At 43.0% G+C, this 21,312-nt stretch overlaps 1 protein-coding gene across 8 annotated transcripts in view; it reads left to right on the top strand.

The window, feature by feature from the left end:
• Window positions 1–21,312, top strand: part of lrp1bb (low density lipoprotein receptor-related protein 1Bb) — a 469,826-nt gene that overhangs the window by 439,628 nt on the left and 8,886 nt on the right. For 6 of the 8 annotated variants that reach the window (XM_057852528.1, XM_057852526.1, XM_057852531.1 and 3 more), the window contains 7 exons: window positions 111–272; window positions 747–921; window positions 9,314–9,418; window positions 13,995–14,108; window positions 17,480–17,556; window positions 19,883–19,973; window positions 20,443–20,593. In XM_057852528.1, coding sequence (XP_057708511.1) covers window positions 111–272; window positions 747–921; window positions 9,314–9,418; window positions 13,995–14,108; window positions 17,480–17,556; window positions 19,883–19,973; window positions 20,443–20,593 — 875 coding nt within the window. The remainder of the gene's footprint in view (window positions 1–110; window positions 273–746; window positions 922–9,313; window positions 9,419–13,994; window positions 14,109–17,479; window positions 17,557–19,882; window positions 19,974–20,442; window positions 20,594–21,312) is intronic. The other 2 variants (XM_057852532.1, XM_057852529.1) reach the window with 1 other exon arrangement.

The raw sequence follows: 21,312 nt of genomic DNA, 5'->3' as shown, positions 1-21,312 counted from the left end.
ATTCTGACCTCTCAGCATGTGCTTTGAGCTCCTTCACCCTATTTATAGACAAGTGCTTCCGGGTTTCTGTCCACTTTCTAATCTGTCCTCTCTTGTCTCCATTCATCTAGGTAAGCCTACTTGCCAGTGTCCTCTGGGCTTCTCAGGGCCGTTCTGCGAGAAGAGGATATGCGACAACTACTGTTTGAACGGTGGAACGTGTGACGTCACTCAAGGGAACCAGCCGGTGTGCCGTTGTTTGTCCGAATACACAGGAGAGCGCTGTCTCTACCGTGAGTTCTTCACCTCCAATTTAATGCATAAAATACATCAAAGGCAACGTTGGCTTCTCGTGATTGTGATCAAACAGCAGAGAGAATTAATTCCGCAAACCTATGTGTTGTTTTTTTTCTTCCCCCCCATAAATATTACATTTTCTTATAAACAAAACGAAAACACCACAGTCAAATAACCGTCGGGTGTTTGTGTGCGGAAGTGATAATGATTTTTTTTTTTTTTGGTCTTCTTCTGCACTGCTTTGTAATTATTGTTAGTGGAGGAAACAATTTTAGCTACACATCATTAGTATCCCTCCTCCCATTGTTTGCCCAACGGGTGAAATGTTTCTACTGTGGCTAAGATGTCGTTTGATAAGGATAATTAAGTCCCATTAAAACCTTTCACAAGTCCAATTAAAGCAGCTCAAACTGCATTCCTAGTGTTTCATTAACACCCGTTGTCTTTTTCTCTCTTGAAATGGCAAGCAGATATTTGTCACCACTACTGTGTCAACTCCAAGGCGTGCACGCTGTCCAGTAGCGGCTACGTGGAGTGCGTGTGTCCCGCCAGGTTCGAGGGGAACAAGTGCGAGGTGGACAAGTGTCTCCGGTGCCATGGCGCGCCGTGCCTCATTAACGAAGATACGGCAGATGTGGTTTGCAAGTGAGTTATCGCCTTCTGCTTGCTGTTGCTTCTTCTGTCGGGAGGCATGTTGTGCTGTGCTGTGCTTGAAGTCCACATTTGCATAATCGAGGCGTTTTTCAAATCCCACATGTGTACAACGCATGAATACCAGTGCTGCCTTGAGATACAAGCAACTGGATTCACAATCCTCTCAAGGATGTGGGTATGCTTGTTCAGAGTGCATGTTTTCCTACCACATTTATTAATTCATTGATGCTACTTTTGGTGTGCCTGACTCGACCATTCGAACGGAAATTCCCTATAATCAAGAGGAAGTAAACCGCAATCAACCCGAAGGGACCCGAAATTTCCCCAAAATTTACAGGAAGTGAAAAGTGCTTCAAAATCAAGATCAGGTGACACAAACCCAACAGGAAGTGACTTGGGACTGGCCAAAAATAAACATGAAGTGACCCAAAATAAAAGGAATTGACCCAAAATCAACAGGATGTGACTCACGGAAGTTTACTGAGCAACAGAGCAAATGGTTTTTTGTTTACTAGGGTGACCAAATGTCCTCTTTTGCCCGGACAAGTCCTCATTTCACATCCTCTCCATAGCGTCCGGCTGGGTTTTATAAATTCATGAATATGTCCGTTTTTTTATTATTTTTCACGTGACCTGTTTAAAGAGAATCCCTCCAGCCACGGGGGGGCAGCGCCTGCCTACGATGACGTGGCTCCTACTAGTAGGGAGGGAAGGAGTAGTTATTCTTCTTGTTTTTGTTGGCAGTTTACCCCTTGTATCATGGGGCATTACTGCTATCTACTGGGTTGAAGGTTTATCAAGAGATTAGGCAGTTACAGACTACAATAAGGAGTAGTTCTTGGAGGCGTGGCTCCATACACCTTTCTGTTAGTTTATCTCCTGTTAATGTTGATCATGTGTCTTCTATTGTATATTGGGTTATATGTGTACACAGAGATGCAGTATGTTTTATTAGTCTTGTAATTGTTCTGCGTTCGTGTATTTGATTGAATGTTAGTATTATATTCTAAGTAGCTGTGTTTCTTATGCCTAAGGGTTCCGTCATCTACAGTATGTTCATAAAAGAAAATTCAAAATTGACATGGAGGAGTATTTCTTCACAATGATGTGTTCCCAGAGCGTCAGCCCAGATGTTGAGTTTTATATGATAAATACGTATATAATGTCAACTGGTGACTTCTGTCGGAGCTTTGTACTGGCGTGATATGTAAAATCTTGTTTGGTGTGTCATCGTTGCGCTGCCGATGATTGTAAACTTTTATAGCAAAGTTTGATTTTGCCTCCCTCCCGGTACTCGCTAATTGGGTAGCTATCAGTGAGCTAAGCCGCACTAGGGATTATAGGAAATGTAGTTTTGAACTGCTGCATTTGGAAACATGCTGCTTGAATAGTTTGTCAGTTTATTTCGGTTATTGTTTGCGTGTAATCGAGAACATTGAATGAGACTAACAATTGGGTGGGAATAACAATTTGTCAATGACAAATGACAATTGCCGTGATAGTAATTTATAAAAATGTTTAGTTGGCACCAGAGGTTGCGCTAGACTTTTTCGTTGTCTGTCATTTTGACTGACAGGGTCATAAAAATCCGGTCATAATCTATTTTTACCCGTCACTTAAATTTTTACAATGATGATAATGACATTCTGGTAACCCTTTGTTTGGCATAATTCACCTTCCGTACTTGTGTGTCCATTTGGCCGAGCGCGTTAGCGGCTACGACACAGACACGTGACAGAGACACTTAAGAGCCGCGCGCATTCCGGCTTGAATATGAAGAGAGAGTTCACAGAGAGCAGCAGAGCTACAGCGGCTGGACACAGCAATTCGAGCTAACAAGACTCTTAACATTGCATACCGCTTCAACATATTCAATAGTATTTAGTTTTCATTCATTTTAAATTAATATTCTGTCCGATAAAGCTTAACAGAGAATCTACACCGTGCCATCACACATCAAGTAGATGAATATGTAACTTTTTCTCCGCAGTGACAAAAACAGCTGACTGTGGCCCCAGTAGGTAAGGCTACATATGGAACAATGAAATTAACAGTTCACCTGCTGGGGCCTGAACGGAGTCTTACATCTTCCTCCTGGTGCGCATGGACTTGAATTGCGTGCCCGCTTGTGCAGTCCCTGTTTTTTCACCTCTTTTATCAACACCATCGTCGTTTTGGGGCTTTTTGAAGAAACTTCGGACACTCAGTTGCCTTGACATTTTTCAGAGTAAGGCCAACGACGTCATGCATCAAGAGAGACAATAGCTAATTAATATGCTCACTCGCCACCCTGTGGTCTGGGGTGTGAATTGCAACCTGTCAAAATGACAGGTGGACTTCAGTTTTTTCCGTCACCGTTTTAAAAAAAATCGGTCAACGACGGAAAATATTCGGTTAACACGACCCCTGGTTGGCACATAGCCTACTGTGTGTGTGTATTGACTGAACTACATTTCAATGCGTCTGCATTAATTTTTTTTAATCATTATTTAATTCTTTAATTTTTTTTTTTTCAATAAAACTGATTTTTTTTATATCCAGACGGAGGAGGCACACTTTAAATAAAAGTTATATACTGTAGGCATCTTTGAGTGAACTTCGAGTAAAATTCAAGTATCTCGAGCCCGGGCCGAGTGTCCTCTTTTTTGGAAATCAAAATATTTCCCCCTGGTGTTTCCAATTAACCTATTCACTGTACTGACAGGAATAGGCTAAAATCAATTGCAGCTGGGATTGCTGACATTCAGTGATCATGTTTCAGTGCCATTTGACAGGGAGGGCTGGCAGCGATTGAACTCAGTAGCAGTCAAAAGTTACTGTAATATATAAAATAACATAAAACCCGTAAGAACATTTGTAAGGTTGTGTGTTGTTTCCTTCGTTTGAGTGTTGTAGGTGGTAATTTTCCAGAGTTACTATGTGGTCAATGGAAGAACAATTACTATTTAGAGCCACTCTGGTTTGTCCATCATCATCAATGTATGGCTGCCATTGGGTTAAATGTTAGCATTAAGCTAAATAGACTTGAAAACAAAGTGATTAGCTTCAAATCCACAAAGAGTACATTTTTGTTTAGTTTGACTGGGATTGGGAGTGCTTGAACCCTCATATTGGGAGATTTGTTCACTTTGTTAAACTCCTGTGTTGTTGTAAAGTGAGTTTCGTTTACTACTACAGTGCTCAGTGGCCTATACTACGAAGCCAGTTTTCTGGCTTAGCAGGGTAACTTCGAGAGTAACTTCATCACGTGCGACCTAAGTTCGCAGCTAAGCGAGACTACGAAAGGTGAATATGTTGGAACCGAGAAGTGTTGCCATGGCAACACACGCCACACGACAAACCTGGTCATCTCAGAGTTAGATCTTGCTTAACCCCAGAATTCTAATTAACCACGCTATATTTAAACAGCACTCCTCCGCAGACGTGTCCTCCTGACAATGACAGCGTACCTGGACGACCCATACGACATTGGCGCGCGGATTGTGAGGGGCTCTCTTCGGAGGGCACGGGTTTTTGGAGACCGCCAGAATCCGCTGGCGTACCCGGAAGATGTTCTCCATGAAAGATATAGATTTTCAGCTGAGGGAATTCTTTACCTGTGCCAACTGATCGAGGCGGACGTCACTATAATGTAACCCGCCGAAGTCAGGCCCTCACAAACGGGCAGTGATTGACTGCCTCTCCATGCGCTCTTTCGCCAGGGACAATATATGCATTCCAATGGTGATGCTGAATATCTGCATAAGAACACTGTATGCCGTGCGATTCGAAGTGGGGTATGGAAACGCTTCAAATTGATCGTTGAAATTGCTGAATGTAAACGAATGCGGAGCTTTGCTCTCATATACAAGAAATATATTTAACGGACTTTTCCAGCGTTATTTCGTTGTGTAAATGAGTTAATAATAATCATAGAAATATGTAGACTATGTAAACATTGAGAAAACTTGCGTTTTTTTCTGCCAACTTGAAGAGATTAAATTAAATGTCAAATCCACTGATAGGACAGACGCACAAATATAAAAGATATAAATGTTTATTGAATACTCATCTTACAGTCTTGTTTAACTGTGAAAATTCGTTACAAAAGACGGGCTTTAATTCACGCAACAACGCATGGCATCCCCGCATTTCCTTCTTCTCCTGAGTCCTCACAAAGATAACATAAAATTATGGGGGGGTCGGTTCGGGCTCGGGCCTGCAAATCAAGTTAATTGATCGGGCTCGGGTCGGGCTTGATTTTTTAGGCCCAAACTAAGGGAAAAAAAAAAAAAGGACATACGTATTCATACAGTCAATGGGACTAAACATACAATTCTCCTGCTTCATGTGGTGATGCGCGATAATTTTTTTTTTTTACTGTTAACGTACCAAATCTTATTTTATTGTCCTGACAGCAGGCTTTATTTCTTTGCATGGACATAAGTAAACTGGCATATTGACGCATTCACAAATCACACTGTTAGGTTTTGTGTTGGGTTTTTCCTAGTGTGACTTGTCTCTGTGATTACCCATTGATTTCACCTGTGTGTGTTCTCCCAGCGTATCCTGCAATCTGCATCCACCTGTGTTACCCAGTTGTTCCTCGTCTCGTTACCCCTTGTCTGCGTGTGTATATAATGACCCAGTTCCTTGTCACCCCTTGTTGCGTCATTGTCTATGTCCGTCTTTGCAAACTTCAAGTCCGTTCCAAGCCCTCGTGTACCAGTCCCTCTGATTGAAGTAAGTTTTGTTTGAATCTTGCCCTTTGATCCCCAGTGGTTTTGTTTGTACTTTGTGCTTTTGTTAGTAATAATTAAAACCATTTTTTGAGTTCTCTGCCACCTGCCTTGCGTTTTTGTTTCTCTGCATTTGGGTCCACACCACCTGCCTGCCCGCGCATTCCCTGACAGAATGACGCAACCAATCCTGGACCCAGCGGGAAAGATTCATTTTCGGCCACCACGCCGACACCCTCAATCCACCCACAGACCACAACACATTTTTTTGGATTCTGATTTTTCAGACTTTGAGGAGGATCACAATTTATATGACCTCCTCTATTCTGATTCTGACTCCGACCCAGATTTTTTTCCCATGCCCTTTTCTTCACCCTCTCGGTTTTTTTCAGGCCTCCCTCATTCCATACCACCCAGTCTGTCCAAGAACCCTGTCCAAAAGCCTCGGCGATCTCGTCCACGCCGACGTCGTGGGCACGTCTTGACGGCTCGGCTTCCCGAGGCTCCCCGCAGTCAAGTTCCTCCCGCGCCGGCTCCCCGCAGTCAAGTTCCTCCCGCGCCGGCTCCCCGCAGTCAAGTTCCTCCCGCGCCGGCTCCCCGCAGTCAAGTGCCTCCCGCGCCGGCTCCCCGCAGTCAAGTGCCTCCCGCGCCGGCTCCCCGCAGTCAAGTGGCTCCCGCGCCGGCTCCCCGCAGTCAAGTGGCTCCCGCGCCGGCTCCCCGCAGTCAAGTGGCTCCCGCGCCGGCTCCCCGCAGTCAAGTGGCTCCCGCGCCGGCTCCCCGCAGTCAAGTGGCTCCCGCGCCGGCTCCCCGCAGTCAAGTGGCTCCCGCGCCGGCTCCCCGCAGTCAAGTGCCTCCCGCGCCGGCTCCCCGCAGTCAAGTGCCTCCCGCGCCGGCTCCCCGCAGTCAAGTGCCTCCCGCGCCGGCTCCCCGCAGTCAAGTGCCTCCCGCGCCGGCTCCCCGCAGTCAAGTGCCTCCCGCGCCGGCTCCCCGCAGTCAAGTGCCTCCCGCGCCGGCTCCCCGCAGTCAAGTGCCCGCGCCGGCTCCCCGCAGTCAAGTGCCCGCGCCGGCTCCCCGCAGTCAAGTGCCTCCCGCGCCGGCTCCCCGCAGTCAAGTGCCTCCCGCGCCGGCTCCCCGCAGTCTTGTGCCCACGCCGGCTCCCCGCAGTCAAGTTCCTCCAGCGCCGGCTCCCCGCAGTCAAGTGGCTCCCGCGCCGGCTCCCCGCAGTCAAGTGGCTCCCGCGCCGACTCCCCGCAGTCAAGTGGCTCCCGCGCCGACTCCCCGCAGTCAAGTGGCTCCCGCGCCGACTCCCCGCAGTCAAGTGGCTCCCGCGCCGACTCCCCGCAGTCAAGTGGCTCCCGCGCCGACTCCCCGCAGTCTTGTTCTCCCGCCAGCAGTCTCCTGCGACTCCGCTGCCGTTCCGCCAGCAGTCTCCTGCGACCCCGCTGCCGTCCCGCCAGCAGTCTCCTGCGACCCCGCTGCCGTCCCGCCAGCAGTCTCCTGCGACCCCGCTGCCGTCCCGCCAGCAGTCTCCTGCGACCCCGCTGCCGTCCCGCCAGCAGTCTCCTGCGACCCCGCTGCCGTCCCGCCAGCAGTCTCCTGCGACCCCGCTGCCGTCCCGCCAGCTGTCTCCTGCGACCCCGCTGCCGTCCCGCCAGCTGTCTCCTGCGACCCCGCTGCCGTCCCGCCAGCTGTCTCCTGCGACCCCGCTGCCGTCCCGCCAGCAGTCTCCTGCGACCCCGCTGCCGTCCCGCCAGCAGTCTCCTGCGACTCCGCTGCCGTCCTGCCAGCAGACTCCTGCGACTCCGCTGCCGTCCTGCCAGCAGACTCCTGCGACTCCGCTGCCGTCCTGCCAGCAGACTCCTGCGACTCCGCTGCCGTCCCGCCAGCAGACGACTCCGCTGCCGTCCCGCCAGCAGACGACTCCGCTGCTGTCCCCCCAGCAGACTCCTGCGACTCCGCTGCTGTCCCGCCAGCAGACGACTCCGCTGCTGTCCCGCCAGCAGACGACACCGCTGCTGTCCCGCCAGCAGACGACACCGCTGCTGTCCCGCCATCAGACGCCGAAGTTCCTGGCCCTCGCCCCGACGATGCTGCTCCCCGCTTCTTGCCACGGCTTGGCGGCATGAAAGACCGAGCACTGCCTCGTCTGGGACGCCCACCTGATCGGCCCGTGCGGTCGCCCAACGTCTGGCGCCCTGGACGCCCTCCAGATCGACCCTTGCGGTCAACCCATGTCTGGCGTCCTGGACGCCCGCCTGACTGGCCCTGACGGGCTGGTGTTGCTCCCTCCCCCGAGCAACCTTCTGACTTTTTGTTTCTTCAGGACGTCTGGGATCCGTCCTTTGAGGGGGGGGTACTGTTAGGTTTTGTGTTGGGTTTTTCCTAGTGTGACTTGTCTCTGTGATTACCCATTGATTTCACCTGTGTGTGTTCTCCCAGCGTATCCTGCAATCTGCATCCACCTGTGTTACCCAGTTGTTCCTCGTCTCGTTACCCCTTGTCTGCGTGTGTGTATATAATGACCCAGTTCCTTGTCACCCCTTGTTGCGTCATTGTCTATGTCCGTCTTTGCAAACTTCAAGTCCGTTCCAAGCCCTCGTGTACCAGTCCCTCTGATTGAAGTAAGTTTTGTTTGAATCTTGCCCTTTGATCCCCAGTGGTTTTGTTTGTACTTTGTGCTTTTGTTAGTTATAATTAAAACCATTTTTTGAGTTCTCTGCCACCTGCCTTGCGTTTTTGTTTCTCTGCATTTGGGTCCACACCACCTGCCTGCCCGCGCATTCCCTGACACACACGATCTGTAAATTCGCTGTCAACAGACCCGTCGCGCTCTACTCGCTGAAGCGATGTTCCATTTCGCGGTGAGGGTGGATTTTAATTCCTCATAACTCCGCATGATCATCACGCATTCCTCCTCCGTGAAGTAAGGTGCCCGTGCTATCGTCACAAGTAGTGTTTGACTCTGGTCTCCGCCCCCTTTTATGTGAACGCGCAGTAACTCTGACTGGGTTGACACAGGTTCGACTAATCAACCTCATAATCAGCGTCGTAGCACCGACTGACCACAAACTAGACAACCAGGTTTTGTCAACTCCGGTTACCCGCTGGTAAACTGGATTACTTCTGGGGAGGTTGAACTCAGTTCGTAGTATAGGCCACTGATTGCAAAAAAAACAAACAAAAACAAAAAAAACGCTCCAATCCCGACAAACTCATAAATGGAGTCATACGTATCAGAAGTAACGACACATTATCAATCTCTCATGTGGTGTGAAATGGCGGTAATTGATGTTACTTTGTTTGACTTGTGATGAGGCATTGAAAGTTTTTTTGCATTTCTTCCACTTAGAAATTCATCACACATTTGCATCATTTTCTAATAAACAAAAACATAATCCATAGCTGGTAAAACTATCCTCACTGTCCCCATTTTCAGTTTATTTGATCAAAACGTACTGTTATTATGGGTTTAGTACCTAAAATGTAAATCTTTTGCTCACATTTCTTCATCATTTATTTTCTTAAATGAACTGCTTTCTGCTTTTGCTAGAAAATAAATGTCAAGCAAACTGCCCAAATATTCCTACAAGCTGTAATTTATTGCATCTACTGTATTTTTCTCCTTGCCATAAAAGAAAAAAAAACATTATTTCCTTTTCTTTCAGTTGCACAAATGGGCGAATTGCACCAAGCTGCCAACTGTGTGATGGATATTGCTACAATGGAGGCACCTGTCACCTGGACCCTGACACCAACCTGCCTTTCTGTCAGTAAGTCACTACTTCATGGCAGCAGAGACACATTGTGATTATTCTCAGCCTCACTGCCTACATGCAAATGGAGTTTCTTTATCCCAGTAAGCCTGACTTGAGTAGTGCAACTGAGAAAATCACACGGGCACCTTTGCCAGCCGAGAGAGGACGAGTAATGTTCCTATGCGACACAATCCTTAAACCTAAGTCTTGTTTGAAGTCACGTGCAGAGGCCATGGCACAGCATGGGGCTGGCTGCCAGAGCGCCATCTTACGCTGTGTGACATGTCGTTGTGGCTTAAGGCGTTCTAAAAAGAAAAAAAAAATGGAATCCTGTTCATAGCTTGCCATTGCCAGCCTATCACACCAGTCCTCCTTGCAGTAAAGAGCTTGTGTCAGGTTTCAATGAGGATTTAGAAGTTTGCTCTCTAAAAATAAAAAAAATAAGTGAGGGGGATATGTGTCAGTCATTGAACATGACACTCAGTGGAAGAAAAAAATGTGGTAACTCTTCCACCCATGGCTTGTAGATTAATATCACCTGAGCTGTATAATGGTATGCGGCGCTTTGTTCAAAATTTCTTCAAGGGGGAAATTGGAAATCCTTTCTTCTCAAGCCAACGCGCTGCATTTTTAACTGCCCATTGTCCAGGCTTGCTAGATTGAAATTTTTACTCGTCTCACAAATTGGACTGGATAGAATCAATTTCTATGCAAATCATTCTCTCCTATTGGATGGGCTTAATAGATCTGATCATTATTTTTTTCCCTAAAAGGAACAGAAGATGTATGTGAAGATATCTGTACAGCTTTATCAAGAATCAGTACTTCTTCATAGTACAAGACAGTGGCTATTATTACACAAACTATAATTATTTGACTCGTCCACTAAACCACTCTGCAATTATATACAGTAATCATACTAATTTATTATGACAAATATAGCTTGAAGTGGCTAATCACAAATCTTGCATTATGGCATTAAAGGAGAACTAAACCCCCTTTTTTTTTGTTCGCTGGATAGAAATCGATTCATTGACTGCCAATGACAGTAAGAGACGTCAAATCCATTTGAACCAGGATGGCTGGCGTTTGAATGATCATGTCTCTGTGCCATGATGGGGATAGACATTCAGTAAGCTCCTTCCTGTCAAAATAAATAGTATCTCCATCAATGACTACCAATAAGTTAATTTATTAAAACACCAAAGTATTTACAATAATCGGAAGGTTGTTGATCATTCAACTCATTTAATTGTTTGTATGTACCGTATTGGCCCGAATATAAGACAGTGTTTTTTGCACTGAAATAAGAGTGAAAAAGAGGGGGTCGTCTTATATTCGCAGTCTAGACATTATACCCATTCACGACGCTAGATTGCGCCAGATATCATTGAAGCAATGTTCTGTCATGATAGATCTCAGCTTCTCTGGAGTTTAACCAGTTTGCAATTTTTTATTGCAATGTTTTTCCTTATTCACGTGTTTCAAGACTACAGTTACAGTTAGACTTCACTTTGATGGTTAATGCAGTTATTGCAATGTTGTTGTTTTATCACAATAGATTGGTTTATTTACATTTAAAAAACCAGAAGCCATTTATTTACGAATGTGATTACGCTTTAGTTTACATATTTAAATGTTCAGATATTAAGATTTGAATGAAGAAAAATAACATGCTTTTTCTCTCAAAAATTTTATAATCATTAGTTTCGGATGTACTGTAATTATTTTCTGTATAAAAATTAATTTGGTGCTCAAAAAGTCTTCTTTCAAACTTGAGTCTTGAAAAAGAGGGGGTTGTCTTATAATCAGGGCCGTCTTATATTCGGGCCAATACGGTAATAGACATCGGTTGTAAACTACACATGGTGCACGGACACATGATCATTGCTAATGTTAATGTGTAGTTTGGCAGCCTCTATGTTTTCTAATTAATATGCAACATTGGTATGATAACGCAGTATGATGCTCCATTGCGAAGTGCTTATCTGCTAACCCAAAGCGGAAGGGATGCTGTGTGCTTCAATATCTGGATCCTGGTTGCAGTACTATTTTATGGCCACTAGTCTTACATATTGCTCCTTAAAAATAGTCACCAGTAGCAGACCCGTTGTCACAACAAAGCGTAGGTAAAGGTTTACCTACAGCAACATCACATTTGACGCAGCTGAGACGGAATGTTTCTTAATTGACCAATTTAGTCTGATTTTCTTTCATAAAGCAGCGGTTAAATGCACGTGTTACATAAATTGGTGTTAATTTTCGAAGTTCCAACCATCTGCAAGGCCACAAAGGTATCTAAATGTGATCGGATGAAGTTCTTCTAAATCGTAAGATGGCAGACGTGAAACTTTTACTGTTTGGCTTTAGAAATAGAATTACAGTTTCTTATTTTAGGTTCCTTTTTGCACAGCATGCGATTATAACTCAGCAGGTATTAATCCGCGGCCGGCTCACCGTGTCATTTTTCACAAAGACTAATATTCCATACGTTGGCAGCTGTGATTTATAATCACGGAAAAAAGGGTCCTTAATTTAGGCAGCGTTCAGAATCGTCTAGAATTCAATGACTTCTAAATCTATTCACAACCCTTCCTTCTAGCAGTCAAGGTTCCACTCGCTCCCAAATTCACTGGACCATTCACATTTTAATCACAAGAGCTCCACTCGTGCAGTTGAGGTCTCGCTCCATCCTCCTTTTATATTAAACAGCGATATATAATGTGAATTATACTGATCTGGAATCAATCATTGAGGGACATTTGCAACAAGTCATTTATTAATGCTTACTTTTCCATGTAATGATTTAGATGCGATTAAAGATTTTTCACAGCTTTGTCAAAAGATTTTAAACTTTAAAAAATACAGTGGTGCCTTGAGTCACAAGTGATGCGATTTTTTAGCGATACCAGGCCCTGTTGCTATTTATTTATTGTACACTGTGAAAAAATATGGCCACATTGCTTACCTGTCAAAGTTATGCTAACATGAACAGGCTAAGAAACAGCAGCTACTGTACAGGACTGTGTTATAACTAGGGATGTCCCAGTTGCATAGTTTTGCACCTGAGCTGATTTTGAAAATCTGCCGATACCGAGTCCGGATCTGTTACCGAAAAAAAAAAAGTATTTTTTAATAATTTTTTTTTTTAAACATGTTACTGGCCCACCGTGCCACCTTCGTAATCTTTAAACAAGAATAACGTAAAAAAAAAATGCTTGTCTTTATTAAATGCTTCATTGAGTGAGTCCACTCAAATCCACTCATGGTTTGACGCTCACACACTGCCGCTAGTGTGTAACAAGCTAAACGATGATTGACACATCTGTGCCTTTGATCGTAGAGCTACAGAGCCTTCACTCGCCGGATCAAAGTAACAAACCTGTCAATCATCGTTAAATTTTAGGAGCAAACTTTAACTGCCTGCTGAACAAGAAAAGCAGCAGGAGGGCGAGTGAGAGGCTGTATGAGCATAAAGCAGAAAAACATAAATATGTAATTTTTAATCAAAAACCCGATCCCTTTCACCCGATACCGAACATCTGAAAAATGGCGCAATCGGTCCAATTTCCGATCACGTGATCGGATCGGGACATCCCTGGTTATAGCACTTTAAACAATTATTGTAGGATAAACCATGGAACACAGGTAGATGATAAAACAATACTTCCAGTTACAGTATATATCCTTTATCCTCCGCAGAGAACTCAATGCAACTTACTGAGTTACTGTAGTTGTGAAGCTCTTCTTTGAATGTGTATATGTGACTATGCATCTCTGTGATTGTATTGACTGTAACTGAGTTACTGTATTTCATGTTTAAAAGTGAAACTTTCAAGCTGGACCGTTTAATCAGACAGATGATTTAATTGGCCAATATCAACCCTTTTCAAATCAAATCAGCAAAAATGTGTCTTTACATGTTAACGTATTAAAATGTAAGACAAAGACAATGAAATTAAAATCATTTTAAAAATTTGAAATAGCATATTTTTAAAAATCTGTAGTTACAAGTAATGGAAAATCATGGTAAAAATATTGTAAAATAATCAAATGCTCCGCCTTTAGTTTGCATCTGGATTATCGCGAATTTCTCCTGCAAAATATCTGAATCAATACTGGCCTCAAAACCAAACCCAAAACATTCATATTAAATTTTTACATTGTTTTTAGTTTCAAGTGTAGTCACAGAACAAATTAAACTTGTATCTCAAGGTGCAACTATGTGTAGTTTAGAAAATATTGTATAATAATTTACAGATGAACTGGAGTTCAACATTCTCAGTTGTGTTTGCATTGATCCCATGTAGTTAAAAGTAACACCTCACGAGCTTATTTGATGAGAACTAAGGCATGGAAAATGAATGAATGAATAATGTAAGGTGACACCATGCGTCTTATTTTTCTTTTATTGGGCGAGCAACCGAGCTGTACTGTTTATACAACAAGTATTACTTTTATTCTGCTACATAAAGGAACTGATACATGTAGATGAACCCACAAAAAGGCTGTGTCAATCAGCCTGCGTCGTACAAAGCAGCAGGTCAACAGTGAAAGGCCCTTTGATCACTTGGAACGCAATGTTTTGCAGCTGCACATCAGGGTTCAAGAACCAACGTTGCGATGAGCTGGCCAACCCGTGCGATTACTTCTGTCAGAATGAGGGGATGTGCACATTAACAGCGCTTAACAAACCCCGCTGCAAGTAGGTCACCTCGTATCCGGAGCCTCGTCACCCGCTTTGTTGACGCCTCACACAAATCCACTCCCATTATGTACAATCCAGGAAATTGGCCCTTAGAGTTGCAACTACTTATGTAACAAGTGCTCAAAATACAATACATTAGGACGGATGATTACACGCTCTCTGAATGATGACTGCCTGTCCTAGACTCAAGATGCAGCATAGCAAAAAGTGTTTGAGAACTTAGTGTGAACTTAATGTTTTCTATGTTATTCATAAGTCAACTCATACAGTGGCAGGAAATACCGTGGTATGAAAAAGTATCTGAACCTTTTGGAATTGCTCACATTTCTGCATAAAATCAACATCAAATGTGATCTGATCTTTATCAAAATCACACAGATGAAAAAAACAGTGTCTGCTTAAACTAAACTTACCCAAACATAGGTTTTCATATTTTAATGAGGATAGGATGCAAACAATGACAGAAGGGGGAAAATAGGTAAGTGAACCATCACATTTAGTATTTTGTGGCCCCTGCCTTTGGCAGCAATAACTTCAACCAAACAGTTCCTGTAGCTGGAGATTAGTCTGCTGCATTCTTTTCTACAAAACTCCTGTAGTTCATTCAGATTCCTGGGATGTCTGGCATGAATCGCTGTCTTTAGGTCATGCCACAACATCTTAATGGGGTTCAAGTCTGGACTTTGACTCGGCCACTCCAGAACATGTATTTTGTTCTTCTGAAACCATTCTAAAGTTTATTTACTTCTATGTCTTGGATCATTGTCTTGTAGCATCCATCCTCTTTTTAGCTTCAGCTGTTTGACAGACGGCCTGATGTTTTCCCCCCAAAATATCCTGATAAACATTTGAATTTATTCTTCCATTAATGATTGCAAGTTGTCCAGGCCCTGAAAGAGCAAAACAGCCCCAAATCATGATGGTCCCTCCACCATGCTTCACGGTGGGGATGAGGTGTTGATGTTGGTGAGCTCTTCCATTTTTCCTCCACACATGACATTGTGTGTCACTCCCAAACAATTCAACTTTGGTTCCATCAGTCCACAAATTTTTGCCAAAACTTCTGTGGATTGTCCAAGTGCCTGTTTGTGAACATTAAATGACCAACAATGTTTTTTTTAGACAGCAGTAGGTTCCTTTGTGGAATCCTCCCATGAACACCATTCTTGGCCATAGTTTCACATGTAGTTGATGTGTGCACAGAGATATTGGACTGTGCCAGTGATTTCTGTAATTCTTTAGCAGGCACGCTAGGGTTCTTTTTTACTTCTCTGAGTATTCTGCACTTAACTCTTGGTGTCATCTTTGGTGGACGGCCACTCCTTGGGAGAGAAGCAACAATGCCAAATTCTCTCTATTTGTAGAGAACTTGTCTGACTGTCGATTGATGAACATCCAGACTTTTAGAGATGGTTTTGGATCCTTTCCCAGCTTTATACAAATCAACAATCCTTGATCGCAGGTCTTCAGACAGCTCTTTTGACCGAGCCATTATGCACATCAGACAATGCTTCTCATCAAGACAATTCTTGCCAGGTGTGTGTTTTATCATGGGAAGGGCAGCTTTAAACCCTCTTCAGTGATTGGGCACACATCTGACTTAAATTGTTTGGTAAAAATTGGTTTCAATTACTCTTTAAGTCTGCTTGGGCAGAGGGTTCACTTACTTATTCCCCCCTTCTGTCATTGTTTGCATGCTATCCTCATTAAAATGTGAAAACCTATAAATGTTTGGGTGGTTTTAGTTAAAGCAGGGACTGTTTTTTCATCTGTGGGATGTTGATCAGATCACATTTGATGGAGATTTTATTCAGAAATGTGAGAAATTCCAAAAGGTTGAGATACTTTTTCATACCACTGTATAAGTAAATGCCTGCGAACTTCTGACCTTTGTACATAGATTGGTCAGGAAATGCATTCTAATATTCGTCAAAACCACAAAAATAAATAGCATACTTCAGCATATACCACACACAAAGTAATTGTTTTGGTTTTTATTAAAACAAAATATCCACATTACAAGAAGAAAAAAGTGAACCCTGCCATTTACTAATTAGTTAAAACTCTAGCAGGAATAACCAGTTGAAATGCTGTGTTATGATCTCAAACTCATTTCACCAGAAATACCAGGCATCTTTCTTGAGTGCAAATGTTTAGTATTGAGTAATTAGAAATTCAACTGATTCTTGTGCACTTCTGATCTGCAACTACAAGAAAGGTTTAGTTGTGTTTATTGCTGGTAAAGCAGGTGAGAGCAGTTATTAAATGCAAGGGTTCACTTACTTTTTTCCCCCTTATCCAGTATATTGTACTATTATATAATTATATATATGTATTATAAATTTGAAGTAAAGAAAAAATGATTGTTCTTCTTAAAAATGCAAAAATTTTTATGTCATGTAATAGTAATTGTTCCTCTAATATAAAAAATAATGAATAATAAATATCACTTTGCTCTTGGCCATAATTGTTCTTGATTACAGTATATACAGCTTTGTTATGACTATTTACAACATTATTAAATATGACTGATAGAACTTGAAAATAAATAAATGGCTTTTCATCTCCCCAAAAAATAAAAGAAACAAATGGTGCATAATACGTATATATAAGAAATTTTTATATGTACATACATTAACTCTGTTAACACAGCATTTTTTGATATTGCACCTACTCTCATTTATTCCAAGCCCTACCAAGCTTGTCAGGTTAATCCAACAGCACTTGTTACATGATCAGTTGCTGCCTGACTCTGCTGGCCTTCACTGTCACTTGTTCAACCATCTCATGCAGCAAAAAACCCGCAGGGTGGGTGAGCTCCAATCTGACATCATGTGCTCATCAGGCTACATTTAGCAACGTGCATGACAGTGAGCTCAATACAAGGATCTCTTACGAGCGATAGCCGCATGTCATGTTTTTTTTTTTCCTGATGAAGCCCATTCTTTGAGTATTTGGGAGAATGTCGACGCTCTTGTTTAGGTTCATGTTGCTGTCCAATAAGCTGTAATTCATACGAGTGCATGTAATTAGCGATGATTCATACATGCTTTCATTATCAGGTTGCACCTCCCGGTTCGTTCATGCTTTACGAGTCCATCTGCGCCGGTCGTGTGAAATTACATACCTTCCCCGTTATAAGGCCCATACATCATACCCAGGCGGAACATAGATAATACAAGGACTTGTTGTGCCATTATCATCTTTTCATTACGTTCCTATCCACAAGATAAGTAATCAACATCAATAACATGCATACGCATCGTGCGTTTTCTCCAGATGTTGGTTTAAACACGTTTTCTTATCAGATAACAATGCATGTTACCGGCGTTGTTTTGTTTTGTTTAATGGTGCTATCTTCTGACCAGGTGTTCTACAAACTGGGCTGGAACACAGTGTGAGAGACCCGCACCAAAGAGCAGCAGATCAGACAATACAAGTGGAGGTTAGTTCAAGAAAATTGCCCTGAGATACCAATGTCCTGACTATGGTGTTTCTGGAGATGTTTGTTGTTTTTACTACAGTGGTATGAAAAAGTATCTGAACCTTTTTGAATTTCTCGCATTTCTGCATAAAATCACCATCAAATGTGATCTGAACTTTGTCAAAATCACACAGATGAAAATACAGTGTCTGCTTTCACTAAAACCACCCAAACATTTATAGGTTTTCATATTTTAATGAGGATAGCATGCAAATAATGACAGAAGGGGGAAAATAAGTAAGTGAACCATCTGCCTAAGGAGACTTAAAGAGCAATTGAAACCATTTTTTACCAAACAATTTAAATCAGGTGTGTGCCCTATCCCTGATGAGTGGTTTAAAGCTGCACTGCTCTCAATAAAACACACACCTGGTAAAAATTTGCCTTGATGGGAAGCATTGTCCAATGTGTATCATGGCTCGGTCGAAAGAGCTGTCTGAAGACTTGCGATCAAGGATTCTTGATTTTGTATAAAGCTGGGAAAGGATACAAAGCCATCTCTTAAAGTCTGGATGTTCATCAATTGACAGTCAGAGAAGTTGTCTACAAATGGAAAGTGTTTGGCATTGTTACTTCTCTCCTAAGGAGTGGACGTCCACCAAAGATGATGCCAACAGTTCAGCGCAGAATACTCAGAGAGGTAAAAAAGTACCCTAGCGTGTCTGCTAAAGACTTACAGAAATCACTGGCACAGTCCAATATCTGTGCACACATCAACTACATGTAAAACTATGGCCAAGAATGGTGTTCATGGGAGGACTCCACAGAGGAAGCCACTGCTGTCTAAAAAAAAAAAAAAAACATTGCTGCTCGTTTAATGTTCGCAAACAGGCACTTGGACACTCACAGAAGTTTTGGCAAAATATTTTCTTAACTGATGGAACCAGTTGAACTGTTTGGGAGTAACACACAACGTCATGTGTGGAGGAAAAATGGAACCGCCCACCAACATCAACACCTCATCCCCACTGTGAAGCATGGTGGAGGGAGCATCATGATTTGGGGCTGTTTTGCTTGCTCAGTGCCTGGACAATTTGCAATCATGAATTGAAGAATGAATTCAAAAGTTTATCAGGATGTTTTGCAATAAAACCTGAGGCCGTCTTTTAGACAGTTGAAGCTAAAAAGAGGATGGATGCTGCAACAAGACAATTATCCAAAACACAGAAGTAAATCAACTTCAGAATGGTTTCAGAAGAACAAAATACACATTCTGGAGAGGCCAACTCAAAGTCCAAAGTTGAACGCCATTGAGATGCTGTGGCATGACCTAAAGTCAGCGATTCATGCCAGACATCCCAGAAATATGACTGATCTACAGCAGTTTTGTAAAGAAGAATGGGCCAAGATTAGGCCTGATTGATGTGCCAGACTGATCTGCAGCTACAGGAAGCGTGTGGTTGAAGTTATTGCTGCCAAAGGGGGGGCCACAAAATATTAAATGTGATGGTTCATTTACTTATTATTTCCCCTTCTGTCATTGCCTTCATACTATCCTCATTAAAATATGAAAACCTATAAATATTTGGGTGGTTTTAGTTAAAGCAGACACTGTTTTCTCATCTGTGTGATTTTGACAAAGATCAGCTCACATTTGATGGTGTTTTAATGCAGAAATGTGAGAAATTCCAAAAGGTTCAGATACTTTTTCATACCACTGTATATTCTTTATCCTCTGCAAAGCAAAACAAAAAGTCCTTATTATGTGGGTGATCGCAGCGAATTATAATGCTTCCGTGCTATTTATGGTTATAGCTGTCAAATTCATTTAAACTGTAAGGGTCTGGGCAGTGAATAATGGTTGCAACCCCTCGCAGTTAAATTTTTTCCTGATTAAAAATACATTTTAAAATGTTTTATTTTGTTGTGTTTGAATGCTATTTCTATTCATTTCAATGGGGAAAGATTATGTGAAATGCAAGTCTTTGTTTCAGTTGTGAGTGCGGTTATGAAACAAATTAAACACATATCACATATTATATGTAAAGCATACACACTGACATATGTATATATTAATACTTTCCTGTGTGTAAAGGTGTTGTTTATAAATATGAAATTCTTATTATTCATAGTAGTTGTTATTGTATTAAAATGCAACAGCTTTAACCCAGTAGGTTCACTGTATTAAAATTTGAAGTCGTGCTGTTGCAGATCAGAACCACCTCATAAATAATTTGATTCTACTTATCAGGACTGCATAAGCCATACACACATTTCCATAATTATTAACCAAATGGTCATGAAAGCATCCACGTTTGTGATCATTTATCAGCCATATCTCTCCTAGGGAGCATAGCAATTATTGTGCCTCTGGTTCTGCTGGTCATCTTGATCGTGATGGTGGTTGCGGGTATTTACATCTGCAGACGAAAGCAAAGGTTGGTTGCAAATCTGTCAGTTTTCTACACCAATTATGTTTTGGAAAGCCAGAGTAAACCCACACTAGCACACAAAAACAGAACTGCGCGGCAGCAATGCCAAATACTATCTCACTGTGCTATGTTGTGATTTTTATTCTGTTTTGTCCAAAATGAACATGAGCTTGTTTTTGAGAACATCATAATCCATTAAGCCACTGATTGCTGTTCAGCTTTTCAGTTATTGACTCGAAGCATGCCAGTTTGGTTTGTGTGATAGTTTGTAATACTGTGCAACATGGTGCAATACTGGTTAGCATGTCTGCCTTTCAGTAGAGAAGTCTCTACTGCCCTTTAATTGGCTCACAACCAGTCCAATTTGACCCTACAGTACAAGCAGTACAGAAAATGATGTAACATGGTTTAGCATGCATCATCTCGGTCTTTGGCCTCGCGTAACTACTGTCTGACACAACAACAACGCCTTTAGGGGGAAACGTGTCCAGAGGCAACCCATGACCAATGGAGGGATCAATGTAGAGATCGGGAACCCTTCGTACAACATGTACGAAGTGGACCATGACACCCATGCCGATGCAGGCAGCCTGCTGCGACCAAGCTTCACGCTGGACCCTCATAAGGTAGGAACAGATAACTACAAAGTGGTTCAGTGTGCCTGAAGAAGTTCCAGTCAAAATGATTTCTTGAGTACAAATTTTTAAAAAACTGTTCATTTACTGTATGTGTGCCAGTGACTTTTAGTGATAGGCAAATGAGCTATTACCGTAATTTCTGGACTACTGGGCGCCCCTGATTACAACCTCACCTGGTACATTTTTAAAGGAAAAACCATTTTGTACATACATAAGCCTCTCCTGTCTATAAGCCGTGTGTGCCCACATAGCAACATAAGATATTTTCTAAGAAATACACAGTTTTCAAAATTTTAATAACATACCTTAACTTTTCTTTCCAAACAGCGCCAGCAACACGGTAGTTATATAGCAGCGACACGGCAGTAACATAGCAGCAACACGGCAGTACAGCATTAACCGGGCTGGTTATTAAAAACATAGAAGTCTTTGTTAGCCATCTTCATCCTCCTCCTGTGCATTGAAACCATGGAAGTCTTCACCCTCAGTGTCGGATATGTAAAGGCTCGGATACACTTCGCCCCGCACCTACTTGGTCTTCTCCTTCGCTGTCACCTTCAATGTCTCCCATAATGAGGAAAATTCACTCCTAAGCCCGTGCCGTCCTCCTCGTCATGCAGCAGACCGGCCCCTCGAAACCCGTTGGTGATGGCGGACTTTTTTCGCACTGCTCCACGCTGCCAGGATCCACCAGCAAACCCGTGCAA

The sequence above is a fragment of the Corythoichthys intestinalis genome, chromosome 12 (genome assembly GCF_030265065.1).
Source record: "Corythoichthys intestinalis isolate RoL2023-P3 chromosome 12, ASM3026506v1, whole genome shotgun sequence".
NCBI classification, from domain to species: Eukaryota; Metazoa; Chordata; class Actinopteri; order Syngnathiformes; family Syngnathidae; genus Corythoichthys; species Corythoichthys intestinalis.
This window is presented reverse-complemented; position numbering and strand designations above follow the sequence as displayed.